At 40.9% G+C, this 26,739-nt stretch overlaps 1 protein-coding gene across 6 annotated transcripts in view; it reads right to left on the reverse strand.

The window, feature by feature from the left end:
- EIF2AK4 (eukaryotic translation initiation factor 2 alpha kinase 4) overlaps positions 1-26,739 on the reverse strand; it is a 162,543-nt gene that overhangs the window by 111,665 nt on the left and 24,139 nt on the right. For 5 of the 6 annotated variants that reach the window (XM_060175102.1, XM_060175103.1, XM_060175101.1 and 2 more), the window contains exons 2-8: positions 22,182-22,294; positions 19,759-19,861; positions 16,256-16,408; positions 15,058-15,138; positions 13,842-13,987; positions 6,560-6,675; positions 464-621 (exon numbers count right to left, since the gene is read on the reverse strand). In XM_060175102.1, coding sequence (XP_060031085.1) covers positions 464-621; positions 6,560-6,675; positions 13,842-13,987; positions 15,058-15,138; positions 16,256-16,408; positions 19,759-19,861; positions 22,182-22,294 — 870 coding nt within the window. Of the gene's footprint in view, positions 1-463; positions 622-6,559; positions 6,676-13,841; positions 13,988-15,057; positions 15,139-16,255; positions 16,409-19,758; positions 19,862-22,181; positions 22,295-26,739 lie in introns of those variants that run through there. The other variant, XM_060175105.1, reaches the window with a different exon arrangement.

The following is a 26,739-nucleotide window of genomic DNA, read 5'->3' on the forward strand; positions in this document are numbered from 1 at the left end:
TCTTCCCCATCTCTCCATTTCTCTCTGTCCTATCCAACAACGACGACATCAATAACAACAACAATAAAGGCAACAAGGGCAACAAAAGGGAATAAATATTTAAAAAATATTTTAAAAAATTCACATTTGAAGCATTATTTCAAAAGTTTACCCAAAAAAGTGTAATTTAGCAAGTATTATTTCAAAAGTTTGAAAAGATGGCTGTCGGTGTCATAATCAAAACCAAGAAGGGTGAAGAAAGCAGCGACAATGGTTCTGACCATGCTGTGAAAGCTCTCAAAGAGGTAGCCAGGGGCTGAGCAAGCTCTAGTGAAAAGGTGCTGGTCTTCTCACGCTCTGGCTGAACAAAACTCTGATGGCCTAAACCATCTCGCTAGCTCATCAGATGCAGAGCTGCTCTGCTTGAGCCCTCCTGGGCCTGAAAGGTTAGACCTTTTGATTAGGGGTTATTGTAGAAGTATACCTGTCTTTTGCACTTGTCAATTTTCTCTTTCTCTTGGCTGGTAAGGAAAGGACCCATCTTCTTCTGCCACTGAAGGACCCATTCATATAACAGGACAAAGCTCCCAGTGGCTGTTTCCAAAGCATAGTAAACTAATTTTCCAAGCTGCTCATCATTGCCTGCACATTGAAAGACAATGCAATTAAATCTCATGGGCACATTTTCTGTAGACGTACAAAAAGAAGGTTATTCATTTATTCAACTAGATGTCATGTGCTACCTATAGGAGAGGTGACTTCATGCAACACATGTTAGTCTGCAACCAATTTTAAATATTTGACAATAGAATTTAGGCTCTAAATTTTAAATACTGCAAAGTCATATGAATTGACAATAGGGTCTTACTCTCAAACTAACATTGTCTCCCACTGGCCATTATCAGCCAGCCAGCTGCTAATGACAGACCATGTCTCCTGGTGATAGAGCTGCCTTCACACAGTTAAACACCAAAGGGTGTTACAGAAGGGGCTAGAAAATAGGAACAGTCCCTCAAGATAGCTTATCACTGCAGATTAAATTGTACAGTGAAAACAAATTTTATTAACATGGAGTTTGCATACACCAATGATTTCCTTAATACAAAGTTTAGATTTTTTTCAAAAGTATTGTCTATATCACCTGACTTTGTTTTTAAAGTTATTTTTTAATCTTCTCTTTCTTAATGACAAATAAATACATACATATATATATGCATATATATATCTCCTCTAGGGTTACTGCTGTGGCTCAGTGTCTGCACTATGAATCCACTGCTCCTGGAAGCTATTTTTTCCCCTTTTGTTGCCCTTGTTGTTTATCATTGTTGTTATTGTTATTGTTGTCACTGTTGTTGGATAGGACAGAGAAAAATCGAGAGAGGAGGGGAAGACACAGAGGAGAAGAGAAAGATAGACACCTGCAGACCTGCTTCACCACCTGTGAAGTGACCCCCCTGTAGGTGGGGAGCCGGAGGCTCGAACCCAAACCCGGATCCCTATGCCGGTACTTGAGCTTTGCACCATATGTGCTTAACCTGCTGCGCTACCACCCGGCCCCCAATACATCTATATTTTTAAAAATTAAAAGATGAGGGGACTGGGCAGTGGCATCACCTGGTTGAGCACACACATTACCATGTGCAAAGACCAGGGTTTGAGCCCCTACTACCCACCTGCAGGGGATGGTTCATGATTCACCAAAGAAGGTCTGCAGGTATCTGTTTTTCTTTTTCCCTTGATGCCTCCCGCCCACCACCTCCATTTCTCTGTTCTATCTTATAAAAATAGAAATAAAACAAGCAAAAAACAGAAAAAAATAAAAGATGAATTAACTATAAAGAGAAGGAAGAGAGAGAGAGTAAACTAGAGCATCATTCTGGTACATATGATAGTGGGGACCAAAACTGTGACCTCATGCTTGAGAGTCCAACACTTTATCCATTGCACAACATCCCAGGCTGCAATTTGAATATTTTTAGTATATATCAACTGGCCTATGGTTTCAAGGGAAGAAACCAGAAGTCACAGTTTAAATTTGTGCCTAGAAAGAGACATGTTGGGAGTCGGGCTGTAGCGCAGGTGGCGCAAAGCACAAAGACCGGCATAAGGATCCCGGTTCGAACCCCGGCTCCCCACCTGCAGGGGAGTTGCTTCACAGGCAGTGAAGCAGGTCTGCAGGTGTCTATCTTTCTCTCCTCCTCTCTGTCTTCCCCTGCTCTCTCCATTTCCCTCTGTCCTATCCAACAATGACAACAACAATAATAACTACAACAATAAAACAACAAGGGCAACAAAAGGGAATAAGTAAATAAAATAAATATTAAAAAAAAGAGACATATTGGGCAGGGGTACATAGTATAATGGTTATGCAAAGAGACTCTCATGCCTGAGGCTCCAATGTCCCAGGTTCAACCCCCCACACCACCATAAGCCAGAGCTGTGCAGTGCTCTGGTGTTTCTTTCTGTCTTTCTCTCTCTCAAAAATAAAATGAATAAAATACTTTGAAAGAGAGAGACATGTTCATTTAGTGAAAGGTATATAGTTTTCACTTGTAACTGAAAGAATTAAGTCTCTCTTAACACTGGACCAGCAAGACAACTCACTTGGATAATCCACTATTCTGTCATATGTGACCCAGGTTTGAGCCTGGCCTCCACTGCACTGAAGGAAGGTTGTGATGTCTTCTGTTTCTCTGTCTCTTTCTATCTAAAAAAGAGTCAACCTGGAACAGGAGTAAGGCCCTAGTGATGACAAACAAAAATCTCTTTGCACCAAACTTTTTCTTTTTTTTTTCCTCCAGGGTTATTGCTGGGCTCGGTGCCTGCACCATGAATCCACCGCTCCTGGAGGCCATTTTTTCCCCCTTTTTGTTGCCCTAGTTGTTGCAGCCTTGTTGCGGTTATAATTGCCATTGTTGACGTTGCTTTGTTGTTGGATAGGACAGAGAGAAATGGAGAGGGGAGGGGAAGACAGAGAGAGAGGGGAGAGAAAGATAGACACCTGCAGACCTGCTTCACCACCCGTGAAGCGACTCCCCTGCAGGTGGGGAGCCGGGGGCTTGAACCGGGATCCTTACACCAGTCCCTGCGCTTTGCACCACGTGCGCTTAACCCACTGCGCCACCGCCCGACTCCCCAAACTTTTTCTTTTAAAAATCTGCATTTTCATTAAATACTATAGTAGAAGATAACCAACAAATTGGAAAACAGGGAGTAAATGCCACCCATAATACCAATATTTTAGTTCTCTTCTATCCCTTTTCTTTTTTCTATATTTTTATCTTCATTTACTATTTCATAGAGATAGAGAGAAATTGAGGAGAGAGACAGAGAGACACCTGCATCCCTGCTTTACCACTTGTGAAGTTTTCCTCCTGCAGGTGGGGACCAGGGGCTTGAACTTGGGTCCTTGCACACTGTAAAGTGAGCACTTAACCAGGTGCGCCACCACCTGGCCCCTATCCCCTCTGTTTCTACCCTGGTAAAGCAAGTCACATAGGACTGAGCTTCTTATTTATTTTTTTATTGGATAGAGACAGCCAGAAATTGAGGGGCGGTGACAGAGAAGGAGAGAGACAGAGAGACACCTGCAGCCCCACTTTACCACTGATGAAGCTCTGCAAGTGAGGACCAGGAGCTTGAACCCAGCTCCTTATGCACTGTAGTGTGTGTGCTTAACCAGATGCATCACTGCCTGGCCCTAGACTGGGCTTCTCACCTCAGCACTACTGACATTTTTTTCTCTGTCTGTTTCTCTTGATCTATCTGGCGGGGGGTGGGGGGGGGAAGTCATCCAAGAGCACTGAAGCCCTGGCAATGATTAAAAAAAAAAGAATATTCATAGTTAAAAATTAAATTTAAGTTGTCAAATTTAGTACATGCAAGTGATCCATATATGTCAGTTAGTAGCTATATCTGCATGGCTGATAAAATATGATGTCTTTTAGAGCAAAGAAAATAGATACTGAAAAATCCATTTTTTTAAAGTCAGATCACACATACTTTTTTTTTTTAATATTTATTTTATTTATTGATTCCCTTTTGTTGCCCTTGTTGTTTTATTGTTGTAGTTATTATTGTTGTTGTCATTGTTGGATAGGACAGAGAGAAATGGAGAGAGGAGGGGAAGACAGAGAGGAGGAGAGAAAGATAGACACCTGCAGACCTGCTTCACCGCCTGTGAAGCGACTCCCCTGCAGGTGGGGAGCCGGGGTTCGAACCGGGATCCTTATGCCGGTCCTTGTGCTTTGCGCCACCTGCGCTTAGCCCACTGCACTACAGCCTGACTCCCCCACACATACTTTTTTAAAAAGTGGGTTTACTTTATTTATTTGTTGGATAGAGACAGAAATTGAGAGACAGAAAGATAAAAAATTCAAGAGAAAGAGGAAGAGAGATAACTGTAGCACTACTTCACTGCTTGTGAAGTTTTCCCCATACAAGTGAGGGCTGTGGCCTTGAACCAGAGTCCTTGTGCATTGTAACACATGTTCAACTAGTGTGCCACTACCCAGTCCCTGAAAACCTAGTTTTAATGGAAACAATTCAAATCTCAACTAGCTGAATTTCACTCCAGCTAACCATATTAGCAAACAGAGCTAATAATAAGACACATAGAAAAGAAAGTGGCTTTGGAACCGGGTGGTGATACACACATTATAATATAATGCACAAGGATCCGAGTTTGAGCTCCCAGTCCTCACCTACAGAGGGAAAGCTTCAGAAATGGTGAAGCAATGCTGCAATTGTCTTTCTTTCTCTCTATCTTCTCCTATCCTCTCAATTTCTGGCTGTCTCTATCTAATAAATAAAGATGATAAATAATTAAAAAAAAAAAAAGAAAGTGGCTTTTATTGTGAGGTACAAACAAGCCAACCAGGGAGATATTAAACAGATAAATATAAACTTAAGAAAATGGAGTTGGTGTCCAGGAGGTGGTGCACACATGTTACCATGTGCAAGGACCCAGGTTCAAGACCTTGGTCCCCATCTACAGAGGAGAAGCTTCACAAGTGGTGAAGCAGTACTGTAGGTATCTCTTTTTATCTCTCATTCTCTATCCCTTTCCCTCTCAATTAATCTCTTTTCTATCAAATATAAGAAGAATAAAAGTGGTTAAATAAAAGAAAGGAAAAGAAAGTGTTAGTGGCAGCCCCCCCCCCCCCCCCCCGGCTTTCAGGGAAACCCCAAGAGGAGGGTCCCATCATCCTGGGAAGGGAGTCACCCTGGAGATCAAGCTCCTCACACTGCCCCTCCCTCCACAGGGCTGTGGATAGTGCATTTTAATCACTTTTATAGGAATGGGGTGGGGTGGAAGTGGGGTCCGCCAGTGTGTCATGTGCCCTTCAATAAAGTGTACCCACAGGGGGAAAAAACCGAATTAGTGGAGGAAACAAAGGAAAAGGTCATTAAAGGTGAAAGGCACATGAAATCATTTGGGTGTTATTTAACTAGCAAAGCATACACATAATGAAAACTTCTATTGATTCATAGAATCTCAACCATGTTGTTTTTCAAAAAACTTGGCTAATATTAATTGATATATAAACTATTTTCTTTACTTTTTTCTTTTGCTACCTGGGGTTATCACTGGAGATCAGGGCCTGCACTACAAATCCACTGCTTCTGGAGGCTATTTTTTTCCATTCGGTTGTTGGATAGGACAGAGAGAAATGGAGAGAGGAGGGGAAAGACAAAGATGGGAAGAGAAAGATAGACACCTGCAGACCTGTTTCATTGTGCTTGCCAGGAGCTCGAACCAGGATCCTTATGCTGGTCCCTGAGCTTCACACCATGTGTGCTTAACCTGCTGCGCTACCACCTGAGCCCCCTTTTCATTTTTTTTTTTACAGTGAGTGAAAGACAGTGAATAAATGAGGGAGATAAGGTGAGATTCCCATAGCATTGCTCACCACTGATGAAGCATTCCCCCCTGCAGGTGGGGATTTCAACCAGAATTTTTGTGCATGGTAATGTGTGCACTCTACTTGGTGAGCCTGGCTCCAATGATTACAACCTTTAAATTATCTCTCTGCAAATCATATATACAAAAATCTGTATTATGTCAGTTTACTTTTTCAAAAGCGGAAACCTGAGTGATTTTTTTTGTTTTTGTTCTGGTCACTAGGAATGGGAGCTACAATGAGTATAAACTTTTTTTTTAAGTTGTTTTTTTTTTTTAAATATTTATTTATTTATTCATTCCCTTTTGTTGCCCTTGTTGTTTTATTGTTGTCGTTAATATTGATATCATCGTTGTTGGATAGGACAGAGAGAAATGGAGAGAGGAGGGGAAGACAGAGAAGGGGAGAGAAAGACAGACATCTGCAGACCTGCTTCACCGCCTGTGAAGCGAACCCCCTGCAGGTGGGGAGCCAGGGGCTCGAACCAGGATTCTTAAGCTGGTCCTTAGGCTTCGCGCCACGTGCACTTAACCCACTGAGCTACCGCCCGACTCCCGAGTATAAACTTAACAGCCTCTCTTGGTCTGTATGTTGTATGGTATTGTATCCATTCTACCCTATTCCTTCCTTTTCACTTTTGTTAGGATAATTTCAATTAATTTAGCTTGTTTACTCACCAATGTGTTTCCCTTTGTGCACCATGAGCTGCTCAGGACCACCCAGGGAGAAATAGAGAACTTCACATGAGCCAGGAGAATCTTTACCACTACATACAGAATACTGACGTTCTCGTCTTAAAAATAAAATAAATGTGGGCAATGAGCTGTTTTTATTTAAGACAGTCACAAAAAATTCTTTCCCCTTCATTGTCTCTGATTCACTAGTCCATTCACACACAGTCTTACCAGGGCTTGAGTTGACAGTGCTAATAGGAAGGTTACTCAACTCCTCACGAGCTTTTCCCCAGGTGAACTGCAAGCCCCTAATTTTAGTTTTAAATTTTTTAAAAAAATATTTATTTGGTAGAGACAGAGAGAATTGAGAGGGGAGAGTGAAATAGAGGGAGGAAGGAGGAGAGGGAGGGAGAGGGAGGGAGGGAGGGAGGGAGAGGGAGGGAGGGAGAGAGACCTGCAACACTATTTCCTCATTTGTGAAGCTTCCCCCCTGCAGCTGGGGACTAGGGGTTTGAAGCAGTGAAATAACATATATGTGAAGCCACAGCTCCACAAAATTTAAAAAAATATATCTCTCACTTTATCTCTTGTTCCAGCACCCAGATAAGTTTCTCTCACTTTATCTCTTATTCCAGCATCCAGATAAGTTTCTTTCCTCTACATAGCTCATAACTCTCCTATATTTTTTTTTCTTTTCTCTTTTGATGAGGTTCTTGCTCTCACAAACTTCATATACTCATGACAGGAGACAGGCAATAAAACAGAGAAGACAGATGACAAGAATTTCTGCTAATAAGTTCTAAGAAAAACAAAGAATTGGATAACAAATGACTAAGCAGTGGAGTGGAGATCAGGTTATAAGGTAAGACGCCTCTTAAGAGATCATGATTGAGGAGCACTGACTAAGGAGGAAGTGTTCATGCAAAGTATCAGAGGAAGCAGATCTCAGGCAGTGGCAGGTATGGCCTGAGACAGAAGGAGTATAGTATGCTCAAATAGCCAAGAGATCATTGTGGTTGCAGTGCACTGAGGGGGAGAGAGGAGAAAGTATAAATGAAATGCACCCAAGCTAGACAGTCATTTTTTTGTTTGGAATTTATTGGTCTTGCTGTTGTTGTTTTGGTTGTTATGAGCATAGCTTTTGTGGCTATGGGATATGATTTTGAGCTGAATCCTAGTCTGTCTTTCCTCCCACTATGAGTTGATAGTGAAATGCCCTCCTTATTTACTCATCTGCAGCCTCAGTGCCGTGCCAGGCACAAATGAGATATCAAGGAAACCAGAGCAAATTAAAAAGGAAAACTACTGTGACTTTTAAGATTTTGTTTTTAATTTTGCAAGTAGCAATCCAATAATATTCTGGTTGTACTTTTTCCTTAGTAAAATAAGTACCTTCCCCATTAAAAAGAAACAGATATGTGATGGGAAGGAGATAGTTCACCCAATTGAGTGCATGCTTGATCATATTTGAGGACCTAGGTTCAAGCCCCCAGTCACCACATGGAAGCACCTACATGGGAAATTTCACAAGTGGTGGGACACTGTTGTGGCATCTCTCCTCTCTATCTCTATCTTAGAAAAAAAAAAACAGGATTTACCAGGAGCAGTGGAATAGTACAGGTGCAAAGCTCTAACAATAATCCTTGTGGCAATTAAAGAAGGAGAAGAATGAAAAGAAAATCACATCTATACAATTGTTTTCCAGGTATCTGTTCTCCTGTATGCAAAAAACTTCATACAGTATGAAATCAGATGATCTCCTTGTTCCTGGTGAACACTCTCCCTGCTGCCTGCCCCAATATGAGGCTTCTCATTATACCTGAACTCGTCAGCAAAGCCATCTCTGACTACCAGTCTCCCTCTCACTTGATGATTCCAGGCACACTATCCTTCTTGTGAAAGAAAAGGATCGTGTGAGCATGTTGACGAACCTTCAGTGCCAGATGCCCTGCAGCTGTACGGGTGGTCTCTTTATATCCAGATCTGGAGTCTCCCTTATCTATAGCTACTTTCTTCCAGTCACTCAAAATCCAGCTCATATTCTTTCTATGAACCCAATAAACAGTATCCATCCATCCTTTCTCCAACACATCCTATTTTAATTCTCTGTACCTTGCTAGCCACTATCTGACCTCTGCTTGCACAGTCTCTCCCAACTAGAACACAGGCTCCATGAAATCAGAGACCTTCTTCATTTTGCTTATTGAATCTTGAAGACTCAGAAAGGTGGCAGGAATTTAGTAAGTGCTCATTAAATCTCTGCTAAATGAGTGAATAAGTAAACATAGTTAGATTGTATTGCTTTTAGTCACCAACATTGATGAAGAGGTCATCTCTACTATTATCTGCTAACAGAAAGAATAAAATGGCACATTTTCTTTTTTTTAATATTTATTCCTTTGTTGCCCTTGTTGTTTTTTATTATTGTTATTGATGTCATCGTTGTTGGATAGGACAGAGAGAAATGGAGAGAGGAGAGGAAGACAGAGAGGGGAAGAGAAAGATGGACACCTGTAGACCTGCTTCATGGCTCGTGAAGCAACTCCCCTGAAGGTGGGGAGATGGGGGCTCGAACAAGGATCCTTATGCTGGTCCCTGCATTTTGCGCCACCTGCGCTTACCCACTGCACTACCACCCAACTCACAAAATGGCACATTTTCATAGACTTATTTTCATAAGAGTTTTCCAACCCTTAAAGATCAAAGAACAGTGGAGCTGGTTGGTGGTGTACCTGGTTGAGCACACATGTTGCAATGTGCAAAGAGCCAAGTTCAAGCCCCCAGACCCTACCTGCAAGGAGGAAGCTTCACAAGTTGCGAAACAGATCTGCAGGGTTCTCTGTCTCTCTATTCCTCTCTATCTCCCTGTCTCCTCTCAATATTTGGCTGTCTCTATCCAATAAATAAATGTAATTTAAAAATTAAAAAAAATCAAAGAACAGCAAGGAGGAAAAAGAGAGTACCACTGGGTGCTGGGAGACAGCTCAGCAATGAAGTGCATGCTTTACCATGTATGAGGCCCTAGATTCATATGGGAACACCATGAACAGCATCAGGGGTGTAACTCCATGAATGGTTAGACAGTCATTAGGTTCTTCCTCTCTCTTACATGCCCCTCCCACACACACACTTTCCCTTTCTCTTTCTGAAACTATAGAATGAAAATTGGACTAAGGAAAGAGGTCAGAAGGACTGCACATAAATGAAGTCCTTGGTTCATTTCCAAGCATTGAGGTTGTGGGGTTGGGGGGAATGGAGAACATGCTATGAAGAAATTTGTGCACTGAAGATTTTCATTTCTTAATCAAAGAAACATGTAAACTTGGGCAGGGGAGACAGCATAATGGCTATACAAAGAGACTTTCATGCCTTAGGCTCCAAAGTCCCAGGTTCAATCCCCTGCACCACCTAAGTCAGAGATGAGCTGTGCTTTGATTTAAAAAAATGTAAATTCCACTTTAAGAAAAGTCATTATTCTCTAGGCAGTAATCAACACAGTGCTGGAGTTGGATGCAAATAAGCAAAGCAACCATGGTCAACCATAGATGAAAACTAATTTTCTTTTTAGGTTCTCGGTGGTGGTATACCCAGTTGAGTGCACATGCTACAATGTGCAAGGACCTGGGTTCAAGCCCCTGGTCCCCACCTGAAGGGGAGAAGCTTCACATGTGGTAAAGCAATGCTGCAGGTCTCTCTCTCTCCCTCTGTATCTCTATCTCTGTCTTCCCTCTCAATTTCTATCTCTATCCAAAAGTATTCAATAAATAAATAAAAATATTTAACTTCTTTTCTTTTTTATTTTTATTTTTTGGCCAGCAGGGTTATCACTGGTACTCAGTGCCTACATAATGACTCCACCCATCCTGGCAGCCTTTTTTTTTTTTTCTTCTTCTCCTTCCCCTTCTTCTTCTTTTCTTAAATTGAGACAGAGAAGATTGGAGGGGAGGGGAGGGGAGGATAGAGGGGGAAGAGAGATACCTACAACACTGCTTTACCATTCATTAATCTTCCCCCATGCAGATGAGGTTTGGAGGCTTGAACTTGTGCATGGTGATGTGTGTGCTCAACTGGGTGTACCACCACCAAGGCCTGAAACTATTTCTTTTCATTTTCCTTTTTGGATATTCACAGAAAGCTGTTCTAGAAGACATATAACTGGCATTCTACAAGCACTACATACAAGAGACTTTTCTACAGATATAAGGGGAGAGAGAATATTCTGTCCTTCTTGTATAAATTTGCTAATGACCTCTAATATCAAAGTCAAATCTCGGACACAGATAATTTATATAATTTACCACAAAATATAAATGTTTAAACTTAAACTTTAAAAATAATTTTCTATATGTCCGAAGGCGATTACTCATCACATTCATTTCTACTAAAAATAAATGTATCAAATACTTTCTATTGAAATATTCATTTTTTAAAAGATTTTATGAGCCAATAAAATATCTCACTTAGATGATGCATTTGCTTTGTTGTGTATGTGACCCAGGTATGAGCCCAGCCCCCTATCAGGGGATAGAGAAAGCTTTGGTGCTTAACAGTAGGTAGTTAATTGTCAATGTCAAAAATTATTTCTGAGCTAATATATATATTTGGAGCTGGAGTCTCATGCATGCCTGATTTTACTATTCCTGGGCTGGCTTTCTCATACAGTGAGGCAGAGCGACCGAGATGGGATGACATCATAGCACCGGAGCTTTCTTTAGTGCTATGCACTCCTATGCAGTGACAGGGCTCAAACGTGGGTAGTGTACATGACAAGGTATGCACTATAATGTACCCCATGACCTCTCTCTCAGACTTTGAGCTCACTTTTTTTAGTAGTAGATAATTAAGGAAATTACATAAATGGTTCCTTCTTGTAAACAAACCTGAAAGTTTATGTAAATATTTGGTTTAGGACTTAAAACTGTTTTCAAAGAACCAAAATGATGTTTTAATATGTTGTTAATAGGGGGCCTGGTGGTAGCCTATTTGTCAGAGAGCACGTTACCAGGTGCAAGGACCCAGATTCAATTCCCCCTCCCCCCACTTGCAAGGGGAAAGCTTCACCAGTAGTGAAGAAAATATGCTGGTGCCTGTCTGTCTGTCTTCTCCTTCTCTCTCAATTTCCCTCTGTCTCTATCAAAATAAACAGATTAAAATCTTTAAAAAATTATATTATATTTATTTATTTATTGGGTAGAGACAGTCAGAAATCAAGAGGGAAGGGGGAGATAGAAAAGAAGAGAAACAATGACCCTGGGTCCATACTCTCAGAGAGATAGAGAATGGGAAGGCTATCAGGGGAGGGGATGGGATATGGAGATCGGGTTATAGGAATTGTGTGGAATTATACCCCTCTTATTCTATGGTTTTGTTAATGTCTCCTTTCTTAAATAAAAAAAAAAAAGAAAAGAAGAGAAACAGAGAGACACCTGCAGCCCTACTTCACCACTCACCAATCTTTCACCCTGCAGGTGGGGGCCAGAGGATTGAACCTGGGTCCTTGCACCTTGTAACATATGTGCTCAACCAGGTGTGCCACCACACAGCCCCACAGATTATTATTTTATTTTTTGCCTCCAGGGTTATTCCCAGGGCTCGGTGCCTGCACCATGAATCCACTGCTCCTGGAGGCCATTTTTTCCCTTGTTACCGTGGTTGTTTTACCATTGTTGTGGTTATTATTATCATTGTTATTGATGTCATTGTTGTTGGAAAGGACAGAGAGAAATGGAGAGAGATGGGGAAGACAGAGAGGGGAGAGAAAGACAGACACCTGCAGACCTGCTTCACCACCTGTGAAGCGACTCCCCTGCAGGTAAGGAGCAGGGGGCTCGAGCCGGAATCCTGCTGGTCCTTGTGCTTTGCGCCACGTGCGCTTAACCCACTGGGCTACTGCCTGATCCCCTCAGAATAAATATTTTTAAAAATAAATAAAATAAGGAGTTGGGTAGTAAGTAGCGCAGCGGGTTAAGCGCACGTGGTGCCAAGCACAAGAACAGGCATAAGGATCCCAGTTTGAGCCCCTGGCTCCCTACCGGCAGGGGAGTTGCTTCACTGGTGGTGAAGCAGGTCTGCAGATATCTTTCCCTCTCCCTCCGTCTTCCCCTCCTCTCTCCATTTCTCTCTGTCCTAACTAACAACGATGACATCAATAACAACAACTACAACAACAATAAAAAAACAACAATGGAAATAAAAGGGAAAATAAATAAATATAATAAATAAATAAAAATTGCTTAAATAAATAAATAAGTAATTTAAAATGTCTGATTGAATTTCACTATAGGTAAGTGAAGTGTCACTGGCTGTTATGAAGGGGAGTGAGCTACAGAGCTCACTAAAGATACTCAGAATCTACTACAGAGCTCACTAAAGATACTCAGAATCAAGACCAGTGAGAATTCTGTTTTCTAAATGGGCTTTTAAAAATGTACTTAGGAAGGTAGATAGCATAATGGTTATACAAAAAGACTCTCATGCCCGAGGCTCAAATGTCCCATGTTCAATTCTCCACACCACCAGAAGCCAGAGCTGAGTAGTGCTCTGGTTAAATTAGTAGTAGTAGTAGTAGTAGTAGTAGTAGTAACTAATTTATTTAGGGGGCAAAGTAGTGGCTCATCCAGTACAATATACACACTACTATACATGAAAACCTGGCTGCAGGTACCAGATCCCTAACTGCAGGGAAGCTTCATGAGCTTTTTTTTTTTTTTTTTAAATAGAGGCAGAGAGAGAGAGTGAAAGAGATAACAGCACTAAAGCTTCCTTTAATTGCTATAGAGACCAGACTCAAGTCTGGGTTGTAAACATGGCAAAGCAGCACGCTATCCAAGTGAGCTATTTCATCAGCACCCTTCTCGTTCTCCTTTCCTATCTTTATCTCTCACTTTCAATCAAAACAGAAAAAAAAAAAAAGGAAGGAAGAAGGAAAGAGTGGTTTGAAAGGTGGCATGCATAAAGCATTAGATTTCAAGTATGATGCCCTGAATTCTATTCCCGGCAGCACTTGTACCAGTGTTGTCTAGCTCCTTCTCTCTCTCTGCTCCTATATTTTTCATTAATGAATAAATAAAATCTTAAAAAAAAGAAAAAAGAGAGAGAGAGATGGTCTCCAGGAACAGTGGAGTTGTTAGGCACTGAGCCCTTTCATTATTTTGGTGGCAAAAAAAAAAAAAAAAAGAAAAGAAAAGAAATGAAGGATCCTGAAAAATTCCATCAAATTTCACCACAAGTGATTTCCCTCTTTTCTACCTTCCACCCATCCAGATCAGAAATCACAGGCACCTACTTGGGTCGTCCTGATGAGTGTGTCCGATGCTTTCCATTTCCTACAAAGTCAGGGAAGCCTCCGTGGAGAATGGTGGTCATTTTGTGCCCTAGCTCTTTCCTAGAGGCATGATCTTGGTTTGACAAATTAGCAATTTCCAAACGCTCCTAGATAAAGTAAAAGATGATTTCGTTTTTTGGGGGGACAAAATGAAACTGGAAGTGATTATGCTTAGTGAAGTAAAGAGCTGAAGACAACTACTGGATGGTTTTACTAGTGTGGAATATAGAGAACTGAAATAACATGAACTTGAAGGGAAAAGGGGGAAGTAGCAAAACTGTCTCTAAAACTTCATGAGAATTATAGTGACTATCCTGGAGGGTGGGGGAGGGACAGGCAGAAGGGGCAATGGCAAAGACCTTTGGTGGAGTGTGTGGTATCCCTGTAATTTTTTTTAAAGATTTTATTTATTTATGAGAAAGATAGGAGGAGAGAGAAAGAACCAGACATCACTCTGGCAAATGTGTTGCCGGGGATCAAACTTGGGACCTCATGCTTAAGAATCAAAGCTTTACCACTGTGCCACCTCCCGGACCACTATATCCCTGTAATTTTAATGTTCTTGTAAGCCATTAAAATCATTAATAAAAATGTTTTTGAAAGATTTCTAGGTTAGATTAATTATAAAAGCTTTATTTTTTCCCTTCACTCAATTCATCTGATAAATTACTGGAGTTACACAGGCCCAATACATCTACGGATAACAAACAACTTTTTTTCTTTAAATTTATTTATTTATTCCTTTTTGTTGCCCTTGTTGTTTTTTATTGTTATTGTAGTTATTATTGTTGTTGTTATTGATTTCATCATTGTTAGATAGGACAGAGAGAAAAGGAGAGAGGAAGGGGAAACAGAGAGGGGGAGAGAAAGATAGACACCTGTAGACCCACTTCACTGCCTGTGAAGCGACTCCCCTGCAGGTGGGGAGCTAGGGGCTTGAACCAGGATTCTTATGCTGGTCCTTGCGCTTTGTGCCACGTGCCCAACTCCCAACAAACAACTCTTAACTTTGCTTCCTGTTTGGGGAATCTAAGTTACAAAACACATGAGATTTGGGGAAGTTTTTTCATGCTTGATTTGAGACTTTACTACTTATAGTAACAAGAGGGTAGTAAGAGGATTTTATGTTTAGGAAAATATATACAAGTATTTTAGCAAGGGAAAACTGATAGAGTACCTGCTTAGCCATTTCTTTCCGTTTTTTCTCTTCTTTTATTTCTTCTTTTCTTCTCTGAATTTCATAAAGGATTTCGCGTTGCTAAAATAAATCATACTACCAATCAATGTCAATCTCTGAAACTCAAACATAAATTCTAAAATCACAAAATTCTTTTAATTTTAATAACTGAAACCCACCTTTCCCATGAGACCTGAATATATAAAATTTAATACAAACTACAGTAACATCAGTTTTTTTTTACCTTTGTATTATTATTATTCCAGAACACTGCTCAACTCTGGTTTATGGTGCTGGTGACTGAACCTGAGACCTCAAGAGTTTTAGGCATGAGAGTCTGTTTGCATAAGTATCATGCTATCTTCCTCAACCAGCTGCATCAGTTCTTATCAGAGCTCTTATGCAACAGATGTTCATGCCTGACACTCTAAGGTTCCAGGTTCAATCTCTAGCCACTATAAGCTAGAGTTGAACAGTGCTCTAGTTAAAATTTAAAAAATTAAACAGTTGGTGGTAGCTTGAGAGTGCACAATTTACCATGAGCAAGGACCCAGGTTTAAGTTTCCATCATGGGAGCCTGGTGGTGGCACATCCAGTTAAGAGCACAATACTAAGCATAAGGACCTTGGGATCTGGGTTCAAGCCCCTAGCGCCCTACCTGCAGGGGAGATGCTTCACAAGCTGCCAAGCAGGTCTGCAGGTGTCTTTCTCTTTCCCTCCCTCTATGTCCTGCCCCTCTCAATTTTTCTCTGTCCTATACAATAAAACAGAAAAAATGGCCACCAGGAATAGTGGATTCATAGTGCAGGGTGCTACCTGAACTGTTGCCACCCAGGCACTGTGGACTCCTCAGCCCACCTCCAGTGTGGCCCCATGCCTGTGGCTCTTGTGCATGCTTTCTGCAGACAAGAAGACTTCACAAAAGAGGGGCTGGACCACACATGGCCAGAAGCTAGGAGTCAATTTTATGACTGCAATGAAAGTCCCTCCATACTAAAAGCAGGATAAATGGGTAAAGGCTCCTTCTCACTGAGCATTCCTTCTTTCCTTCTTTCTTTTCTTCCTTCCTTCCTAAAAAATCTATTAAAAATGACTTCACTAGCTGCACTGCAAAGATAAATCTTGAAAAAAGATGATTATGTGGCCAGAGACAGTGACAGCCTACATGGATGGCTGCCTGTGAGGATGGGGCTCTCACCTCTTGTTCCTCTTTCTGCTTGGCCTCCAGCAGCCTCTGTTCCTCCTCCAGCGCCCTCCTGGCCAGCATCTCCTCATGGAAGGACTTGGGTGGAGGTTTATTGTGCTCACTGAGAAAGGACTGCACATGGTACGCCAGTTCAAATATCATAACCTGCATGAGGAGACAGAGATCACCCACAGATGATCAGAGAGCAGGTAGCAGTTGCATAGGCACTCAGAGCCTACTTATGATGTTGGTTATCGTTTGTCAGGCCACATTCTAAGTCTGGGACACCAAGTCCTTGCAACAAGAGGCTCAGTTCAGGGTCCTATTATGACATACTGCTACCTGGGCAAACAAGGTGCACCTGTCCTTGGTACATTTACTGGTGTTTTCTGTACAAGTAAACCTGATAAGATGTTTGACTACAGAAGAGTAAAAACCTAGAGGGGTACCAGGGGATGTGAAGATAGCATGATGATTATGCAAAAAGACTTGCATGCCTGAAACTGAAAAGTCCCAGACTGAATCTCCCACACCACCATAAGCCAGAACTGAGTAGTGCTTTGTTTAAAAAGAAACTATTAGGGGATGGGTGGTAGTGCACCTGGTTGAGTGCACATGTTACCCTGCACAAGGATGCCATTCAAGCCCCCACTCCTCACCTGCAGGGGGAAAGCTTCATGAGCAGTGAAGCGGTGCTACAGGTATCTCTATCTCTTCTCTTGACTTGATTCTATACAATAACATAAATAAGTAAATAAGCAAACTGCAGCCAGGGAATTGGTGCAGTAGATAAAATGTTGGACTCTCAAGCATAAGGTCCTGAGTTTGAACCCCTGCAACACATACGCCCACGTGATGCTCTGGTTTTCTCTTCCTTTCTCACTTTCTCAAGAAAGAAAATCTTAAAAAAAAAAAGTAGAAACTACCTTTCCTAACAAAAGGTCCACCTACATAATGACAGTTGGGATGAGACTAATGATCACTGACACCAAAGATTTTACAATAAACATTGTTTTGTTGTATTATTATTATTTACAGAGAAATGGAATTACGGTGCAGAAGGTGGCACAGTGAATAAAGTCATGAACTTTAAGAATAAGGTCCAAAGTTTGATCCCTAACACTACATGTATCAGAGTGGTGCTCTGGTTCTTTTCTCTCTCTCAGTAATAAAGCAAATATATATATATTTTTAATTTAATATTTATTTATTCCCTTTTGTTGCCCTTGTTGTTTTTTATTGTTGTGGTTATTGTTGTTGTTATTGATGTTGTTGTTGTTGTTGGATAGGACAGAGAGAAATCGAGAGAGGAGGGAGGACAGAGGGGGAGAGAAAGATAGACACCTGCAGACCTGCATCACCGTTAGTGAAGCGAATCCCCGTGCAGGTGGGGAGCCGGGGGCTCAACCGGGATCCTTACGCCGGTCCTTGTGCTTTGCGCCACCTGTGCTACTGCCCAACTCCCAAAGCAAATATTTTTAAAAAGAAACATTGTATTAACATAATAGGGAAAACAGCAGGAGAGGCAAGAAAATGTGATGAAATATGATGTCTCAAATATGTCAGTCAGATAAGGAGTAAGTCATGGCAAAGGGCACACTACCCCATGCTTTGACCTAGCCACACAGCATGGTATATATTCTTCAGTAGCACAAGGGCAAGTAGCTAAAGGTCTCGTTTTCTCCTTATTAGTAACAGGCCAGTAAGAGGATGGTCAATTTCCAGGAAAGGAAAGACTCACAGATAGTAAAAAAAAGCTCCCCTTTTAGACATTGCTTATATAAATAGACAGTCACTTCCCTGACCCCTGGAAGCCATAAAAGATTCCTAGGTTGGTCAACCAACAAGGATCTGAGACTCCATGCTTTATGATGACCCCAGTCCTAGGATGCCTGAATGTCATACTGTTTTTTCAGATGAGGACCACCACAGTGTCATTTTTTCATCCTCAGCTACAATGAAGCAATTGAAAATTCCTTATTTTAGGGCAGGGTAGATAGCATAAGAATTATGCAAAGAGATTCTCATGTCTGAGGCTCCAAAGTCCCAGGTTCAGTCCCCCACACCACCATAAACCATAGCTCAGCAGTGCTCTGGTAAAAAAAAAAAGAAAAGAAAAGAACTAGTATAGCCACAGGCCCTATGGAATATAACTAAAATATGCCTACTAGCTATCTACAGAATGGAGGACCCCACCCCCCAACTCTTCATCTGCACTACTCCAGCCTTTAGGTTCATGATTAGTCAACAATTTGTTTGGCTTTATATGTTAACTCTTTTTTCAGCCACCAGGTTCCAGATGCTAGCAGGATGCCAACCAGACTTCCCTGGACAGACAACCCCACCAATGTGTCCTGGAGCTCCTATTCCCCAGTACCCCACTCCACTAGGAAAAAAAAAAAGAGACAGGCTGGGTGTATGGATCAACCTGCCAATGCCCATGTTCAGCAGGGAAGCAATTATAGAAGATAGACCTTCTACATTCTGCACCCTACAATGATCTTGGGTCCATACTCCCAGAGGGTTAAAGAATAGAAAAGCTATCAAGGGAGAGGGGATGGAATATGGAGTTCTGGTGGTGGGAATTATGTGGAGTTGTACCCCTCTCATCCAATGATTTGTCAGTGTTTCCTTTTAATAAATAATAAAAATTTTTAAAAATCCTTATTTTAGTGCTGAGAGGTGGCTTAGTATGTATATATTTGTCTTTATTATTATTATTATTATTTTGACAGTAGGACTATTATTTAGGGTCAGTGCCTGCATGAGGTTCATCATTTTTGGTGGCCTTTTTCTTTTTTCCTGATACAGGGTGAGCGATAAAGAGAAGAGACACCTGCTGCAAAGTCCTCTTGCTGGTGAAGCTTTTGCCTGAAGATGGGAACTGGAGTATTAAGCCCAATATATTTGTCTTTTAATGGTGTTTGCATGTTTAATCCAAGTTTTAAAAACTGACAGTAATAAATTAAGTAGGCAAAGTTATGTAAACAAAGATCTTAGTCTAAAAACAATAATCCCATCTGTGATTAAACTGTCTCTGTATAAACAATTTTATTATAAATAATAATAATATATATGGGGGGGCAAGGAGATAGCACAGTGGTTATGCAAAAGATTTCCATGCCTGAATCTCCAAGTCCCAGGTTCAATCACCAGCACCACAAGCCAGAGTTGAGCAATGCTCCAGTGAGTAAAAAATAATAGAATATGTCAGATCTACAGTGTACAAAAAATATGAACAGGATCATAGGCTGCTTTCAGAATTGTTAAGCATCAGTGAGAATGGAATATCCATCCCTAAATGTCATAAAGTAAAGAAATACAAATAGCTATGTTCCTATTTTTAGATACTGATATGAAGCAAAATATTCTAGTCAAAGATAGCTTTTGAGGGTCAATAGAAAAGCGTAGAAGCCCCAAATAAACATTAACAAATACAAACACAAGCATCAGGAAGATAGGCACTGAGAAAGGTGAGGAAATTTTTAGTGTCTTCTTTCATTTCCAATTCTTACCTCTCCACAATGTTTTTTGGCCATTTCTTCTAGACGAGATTTTAACAAATTGACACTTTCATTTGAAAGACCTTTGGCATTCTTTAACTCTATTTCCGGGACTCTGGAAAAGAAAACAAAGAAGGAGTCACTCCAAAAAGTATAACTTGTTTGCATTTAGCATTTGCTAGGCTCCCAGCACAGGGCCTAGAAATTTTTCAGGAGCCTCCTCTGTGAACTTCTCTATCTCCCCAGCAACATTTCCTTCTGTCTTGCAGGGATTTTAACTGTACCCAGGCCACTCTGGTGTCACAGCCTAGATTCAGAGTCACCTGTGGTCTGTGGGGAGAGAGAGGCCAGCCAATGACCACTGAAGGCTATGAGGTGGCCAGACTGCTGGCATTCCACAACTCCTTTGCTCCAATTTCAGATTTAAGATCTGATTAAAATTTCCCAACACTAACTATTGTCATGTATCTTTTAAAAATTAACTCCAGGGCTAAGCATAAGCATAAGCATTAGTGATTATGTAAGATTTTCATGCCTGAGGTTCTGAATCTCAGGTTCAGTCCCCAGAACTACCATAACCCAGAAAAAAAATTAAAAAAGAAAGAAAAACTAAATAGACAAGGACTTTAATAATTACAACATCGGTATGCTTTTTTTCTAGATAGTTCCTTTTTCTAGTTCATGAGGAATGAAACAAAAGTTAACACACAGGGCACCAAAGTAAAAACCCAGTGGTGAGGGGTAGACATGCAGCTTCCTGGGCCAGTGGGGGGTGGGAGTGGGTGGGAGGGATGGGTCACAGTCCTTTGGTGGTGGGAATGGTGTCTATGTACACTCCTAGCAAAATGTAGACATATAAATCAGTAGTTAATTAATATGAGAGGGGGGAAATCAATTGTATGTCTCAAAGTTTCTCAAAAGACAAACTGAATCTTTTTAATATATAGGCTATGTATTTGATATGCGGACTCTCTCAAAAGCCTAGACCAAGTAGATTAGAAGCATCCAATAGCACAGCACAGCTTTATACAAGATACTGGATACTGTACAGCAAACCATAACAAAGGGACTTTTCAAAGTTAACCCAATGAACAAATAATGTGATGATAATATTAACTATTGATTGTCTTTTTGAACCCTAAGACAGCAGGAACCTCACATCTCCACTATAGAGCCCCTACTTCCCCCAGTCCTGGAACCCTTGGCTAGGGCCCACTTTCCCGTATGCATCTCCCAATCCAAACCAAATAATATTGCATCCGCCGATCACAACCTAACCAACGCAACGATTGCCACCTCAACATGCTTCAGCTCAGACTGTATCCAGAGACTTCACGTGTGGAATGACAACCCTTCAGCTTCATTACTCGGGTGAGATCTTTCCTTTTATAGTACACTCTAATTTCATCTCAGGTGGTTCACTTTCTAACAAAGTCCCATAACCTAGATATACACCAGTTTCTGTGAGAGAGAGCTTATGTGCACATGTATCCATAAACTACTGCAAAATATTATACCTGAAAGCAGAAGTACACTAGAGTTTGCAGTGAGTACCTCCCTAACACTTCCTCTCCACTATGCCAAGCTTGGGATCCATGATTGCTCAACAAATTGTTTGGCTTCATATGTTAACTCTCTTTTCAATCACCAGGTTCCAGATGCCACCAGGATGCTGGCCAGGCTTCCCTGGATTGAATGTGTCCTGCAGCTCAGCTTCCTCAGAGACACACCTTACTAGGGAAAGAGAGAGGCAGACTGGGAGTATGGACCGACCAGTCAACGCCCATGTTCAGCGGGGAAGCAATTACAGAAGCCAGACCTTCTACCTTCTGCAACCCTCAACGACCCTGGGTCCATGCTCCCAGAGGGCTAGAGAATGGGAAAGCTATCATGGGAGGGGGTGGGTTATGGGGATTGGGTGGTGGGAATTGTGTTGAGTTGTACTCCTCCTACCTTTTGTTTTTGTTTATTAATCCTTTTTTAAATAAAAAAATTTAAAAAAAAGTTAACACACCAGAGAAAGCATTTTTAGAGCAAATATCATTGTCTACAGTGACTACTCTTCAACTCTAAGCTGAGCTAATGGGGTAGGTTCATAAAAATGCTTAGTGCTGATGTGGTTTGATGAAAGAGGGGTGAAAGAAAACTATTTTCTGGCCTAGGAGGTGGGTGTAGTGGATAAAGAAAGCACTGGATTCTCAGGCTGGGTATCAAGTTTGATAGCCAGCATTGCATGTGCCAGAGCGATATTCTGGTTCTTTCCATCTCCCAATTCCTCTCTCTAATATAAATATATATATATATATATATATATATATATATTAATAAACTATATTTTAAGTGTAATTGAGGCAAGAAGAAAAAATACTATTAACAGTAATTTATTTCCAGATGGTAGAAACAATCACAGTAATGCTATTTACAAGTGTACTTACACATCTGGATAATTGGGTGGGCACTTCACCCTCAGATCCACTTTCACATACACTTCTTCACCAGCCAGGCCCTGGGGGTATAGAACTAAATTTATTTCAGGAGGCTCTTTGATCTGAAAAAGAAAAAAGTTTTTTAGAGAGGTAGTGACTAACCATTCAGATAATGATCACTTTAGATGAAAAGTTCTACTTTTAAAATATTTTTAAAGATTTATTTATTTATTTTAGGGGTGGGGTATAGACATAGAGAGAGAGAGAATCAGAGCACCACTTTTTTTTTTTTTTGGCCTCCAGGGTTATTGCTGGGGCTCAGTGCCTGCACCATGAATCCACTGCTTCTGCTCCTGGAGGCTATTTTTTTTCCCTTTTGTTGCCCTTGTTGTTTTATTGTTGTTGTAGTTATTATTATTGTTGTTGTTGTTGATGTCATTGCTGCTGGATAGGACAGAGAGAAATTGAGAGAAGAGGGGAAGACAGAGAGGGGGAGAGAAAGATAGACACCTGCAGACCTTGATCACCGCCTGTGAAGCAATTCCCCTGCAGGTGGGGAGCCGGGGGCTTGAGCTGGGATTCTTACGCAGGTCCTTGCGCTTTGTGCCACGTGCACTTAACCCACTGTGATACCACCTGACCCCCCAGAGCATAACTCTTTATGTGCAATGCTGGGCATGGAACTTAGGACTTACTTAACAGCCCAATATTTTATCCACTGCACCGCCTTCCAGGCTGCTGTACCATCTGCCAGGCTATGGAGGCGTTGGTGTTATACGGGTGAGCATAGTTGCCTTCCATCTGCCAGGCTACACACTTTAAAAATCATATATATATATGATATGTAGCAGGGCTACAGAGTAGCAGCAGCTGTATCTCTCTCCTCTCCCCAGTCAACTAGGAATAGCAAAGATCACCTGAGAACACAACATGACAAGAATAGGATTACTTTGGGAACCCATCAAGACACAGGTGAGTGCAAACACATGTGGCTCATGGACAGAGAGGGGCCTAAGGAGAGATTCCCAGGGCTGAAAGCCCATTTCTACTTGGGAGCTACTAGTAACAGTCTAGCAGTTTGCCAGTTGAGATGCCACATCCAATCTGAGTTTTATCAACAAATAGATTGCTGAAGGTAGGAGAGGATTCCCCAAGGCTCACCAAATACAACTGTGAGTCTCTACTGCTACTGTCCCTTGGAGGCTGGAACAACAGCAGGGAATCCCTGTGCTTAAGATATGGAGGAAGAGACCTGATCAGGCAACTCAGGAAAAGAAATATACTCCCAGTGGTCTGGAAATGGGGCTGTATAGTGGCAACCTTTCCACATTGTTTTCCCCATGAATTCAGAGACATATTGAATGACTGCCTCAGAAACCACAGAGTACAAACAGGATTTTTTTTCTTTTATTTTCTTTTTTCTTTTAGGGCCAAGGAGTGCTGCTTGGCTTAGTTCTGGCTGCTGGCAGTGCCTGCAGCTTTGGACCCTTGGGGCATGGGAGTCTCTTTGCATAACCACTGTGCTCTTTCCCTCACCCTGTTTTATCTCTAGGTTAGGAGTGAGTAATTAAGCTATAGAATTTACTTATAGTTAAAAAGCTTGCAGGCTCCCATAGCTTGCAGGGAAGATAAAGAACATAAGAGAGATTAACAGACACCCTGCTTCCCCTAAGGGATTGAGACAACAATGAAACAACTGCTAATTTCCACACTGTGAACTCTTTAAGTAATTTACTTAGACACAAATCAAGTGTCATTAGTGAATTGAAATACACTGAAAGAGGGACCTCATAACACACCATATATAATGGTTAAACCAAGAAGAAACACTGGAAAAATGAACCAGGATAAAAGCCCAGATAAAGCCCCTACCACCATCACCCCTCAAAAAAAAGATAGAAGCACATAAGAATGAGGACAACATCCAAACACTAATTGAGGCATTAGTCACAGGAGTGAGGAAAGATTTTGAAAGTAATAAAGAAATGGGGGAACAGCAAATGAGACTCCGAAAGAAAACACTACTTATCTTGAGGTAATTAGAGAGCTGAAAGCTGAAATAGCTGAGCTAAGAGCACAACTAGCTGGACAACCTAATACAGTATCAGAACAGGCTAACAAAATAGCTGAACTATAGAAAACAGTAGAGGAGAGAGAGAATAGAATAAGTGAGGCAGAAACAGAATTAGCAAGATTGAGGATGAATTAGAGAAAACTAAAAAAGAAGTAAAAGATCTCAAAAAGGGATTAAGAGATACTGAAAACAACAGAGACCTATGGGATGACTTCAAAAGAAATAATATATGCATTGTTGGCTTGCCAAAGAAGAAGGAGAGGAGGGGAAGAAAGCATTTACAGGACATAATAGCTGAGAACTTCTCTAGTCTAGAAAACATTGAAGACATAAAGGTTCAAAAAGCTCATAGGGTCCCAAACAGAAATAACCCAGACTTAAAAACATTAAGACACATCATATTTAGAATGAAAAGGGATAAGGATAAAGAACAGTTCTTGAATGCTGCAAAAGAAAAACAAAGAGTCATTTACAAAGGAAAGCCCATAAAATTAGCAGCAGATTTCTCCACACAAACACTAAAGGCCAGAAGAGAATGGCAAGATATCTGTCCAGTGTTCAATGAGAAAGGCTTTCAACCAAGACTACTGTATCCTACTAGACTGTCATTCAAAGTAGATGGAGACATAAAAACCTTCTCTGACAAGCAATAGTTGAAGGAATTAACTATCACCAAGCCTGCCCAGCAAGAAGTTCTGAAAGGTCTCTTATAAACAATCATGTCATCATAAACATGCCATATATCAGAACACTCTAAAATTTTAGAATAATAGCATTAAAATATTTTCATTATATAATATCAATAAATGTCAATGACCTGAATTCATCTATTAAAAGTCACAGAGTAGGAAGATGGCTCAGAAAACACAATCTAACCATATGTTGTCTGCAGGAATTCCAACTAAATCAACAAGACTAACATAGACTCAAAGTAAAAGGACAGAAAACTATCATACAAGCCACCAGACCACATAAAAGGTCAGGAACAGCTATTCTTATATCTGACATGATAAACATTAAAATAAATTTTAAAAAAAGATAGGGATGGACATTACTTAATGCTCACAGGATCAGTCTATCAAGAGGACTTAACATCTATGCACCCAATCAGAGGCCATCTAAAAATATCAGGCATCTGCTGAAGAGCTAAGCAATATATGTTGTTTTCCATGGGCTGGCTTCACAGGCGGGTAACAGACAACCCGGGACTCATGGCTGGGTTGTACGCAGTATCTCTTTATTCATGCAGGATGCAGCGCAATCTATACCAGGCTAAGCTAAACTCTACTAAAACGAACAATGCTGTCTTTATATATACTTCCCAAGTAGGGCGTGAACAGGATGTGACATAGAGAGGGTGGAGAGAAAAGTGACTGGTGAAAATCAGAGTGTGACAAGGAGAGGGGGCAGAGCAAAAACATATCATGAAACAGTGGGGATTGAACCAATGCCCTGGAGGGAGGGTGGTGCTTGTCAACAGCGGTTATGTAAATAGAATGAAGTGGTTATGTAAATAGAATAGTGTTAAGCAGGGGGGATTTAAACCAAATGAAACAGAAGGGGTTTTTAAAAGCATACCAACAAATATATTAACAGCAATACAGTAACAGTAGGAGATTTCAACATGCTGTGGACGTTAGACCACAATTATCAAATACTTAGAGGAAAATATTGGCAGAACTCTTTTCTGTCTAAATTTTAAAGGCATATTTATTCAATGAAATGAATCCAATTACAAAGAAGATGAAATAAAAAGTAAGCCAGTGGGACTACATCAAATTTAAAAAACTCCTGCACAGCAAAGGAAACCACTCTCCAAATGAGGAGACCTCTTGCAGATAGAGAGAAGATCTTTACATGCCATACATCAGATAAGAGAGGCTAATGACTGAAATATATAAATAGCTCACCAAACTCAGCAACAAGAAAAATGACCCCATCCAAAAATGGGGAGAGGATATGAATAGAATATTCACCACAGAAGGGATCCAAAGGCCAACAAACATATGAAACAATGCTCCAAGTTGCTGATTGACAGAGAAATGCAAATAAAGACAACAATGAGATACCACTTCACTCCTGTGAGAATGCCATACATCAAAAAAAGTAGCAGCAATAAATGCTGGAGAGACTGTGGGGACAAAGTAACCCTCCTACACTCTTGGTGGGAATGTCAATTGGTCCAACCTCTGTGGAAAGCAGTCTGGAGAACTCTCAGAAGACTAGAAGTGGACATACCCCATGACCCTGCAATTCCTCTCCTAAGGAACCAAACACACCCATCCAAAAAGATTTGTGTATGCCTATGTTCATAGCAGTAAAATTTGTAATAGCCAAAAGCTGGAAGCAACCCAGGTGTCCAACATCAGATGAGTGGTTGAGCAAATTGTGGTATATATACATAATGGAATACTCAGCTATTAAAAATGGTATTTCATTTTCTCCCTATCTTGAATGGAGCTTGAAGAAAATATGTTAAGTGAGATAAGTCAG

The sequence above is a fragment of the Erinaceus europaeus genome, chromosome 16, assembly GCF_950295315.1.
Source record: "Erinaceus europaeus chromosome 16, mEriEur2.1, whole genome shotgun sequence".
NCBI lineage: Eukaryota > Metazoa > Chordata > Mammalia > Eulipotyphla > Erinaceidae > Erinaceus > Erinaceus europaeus.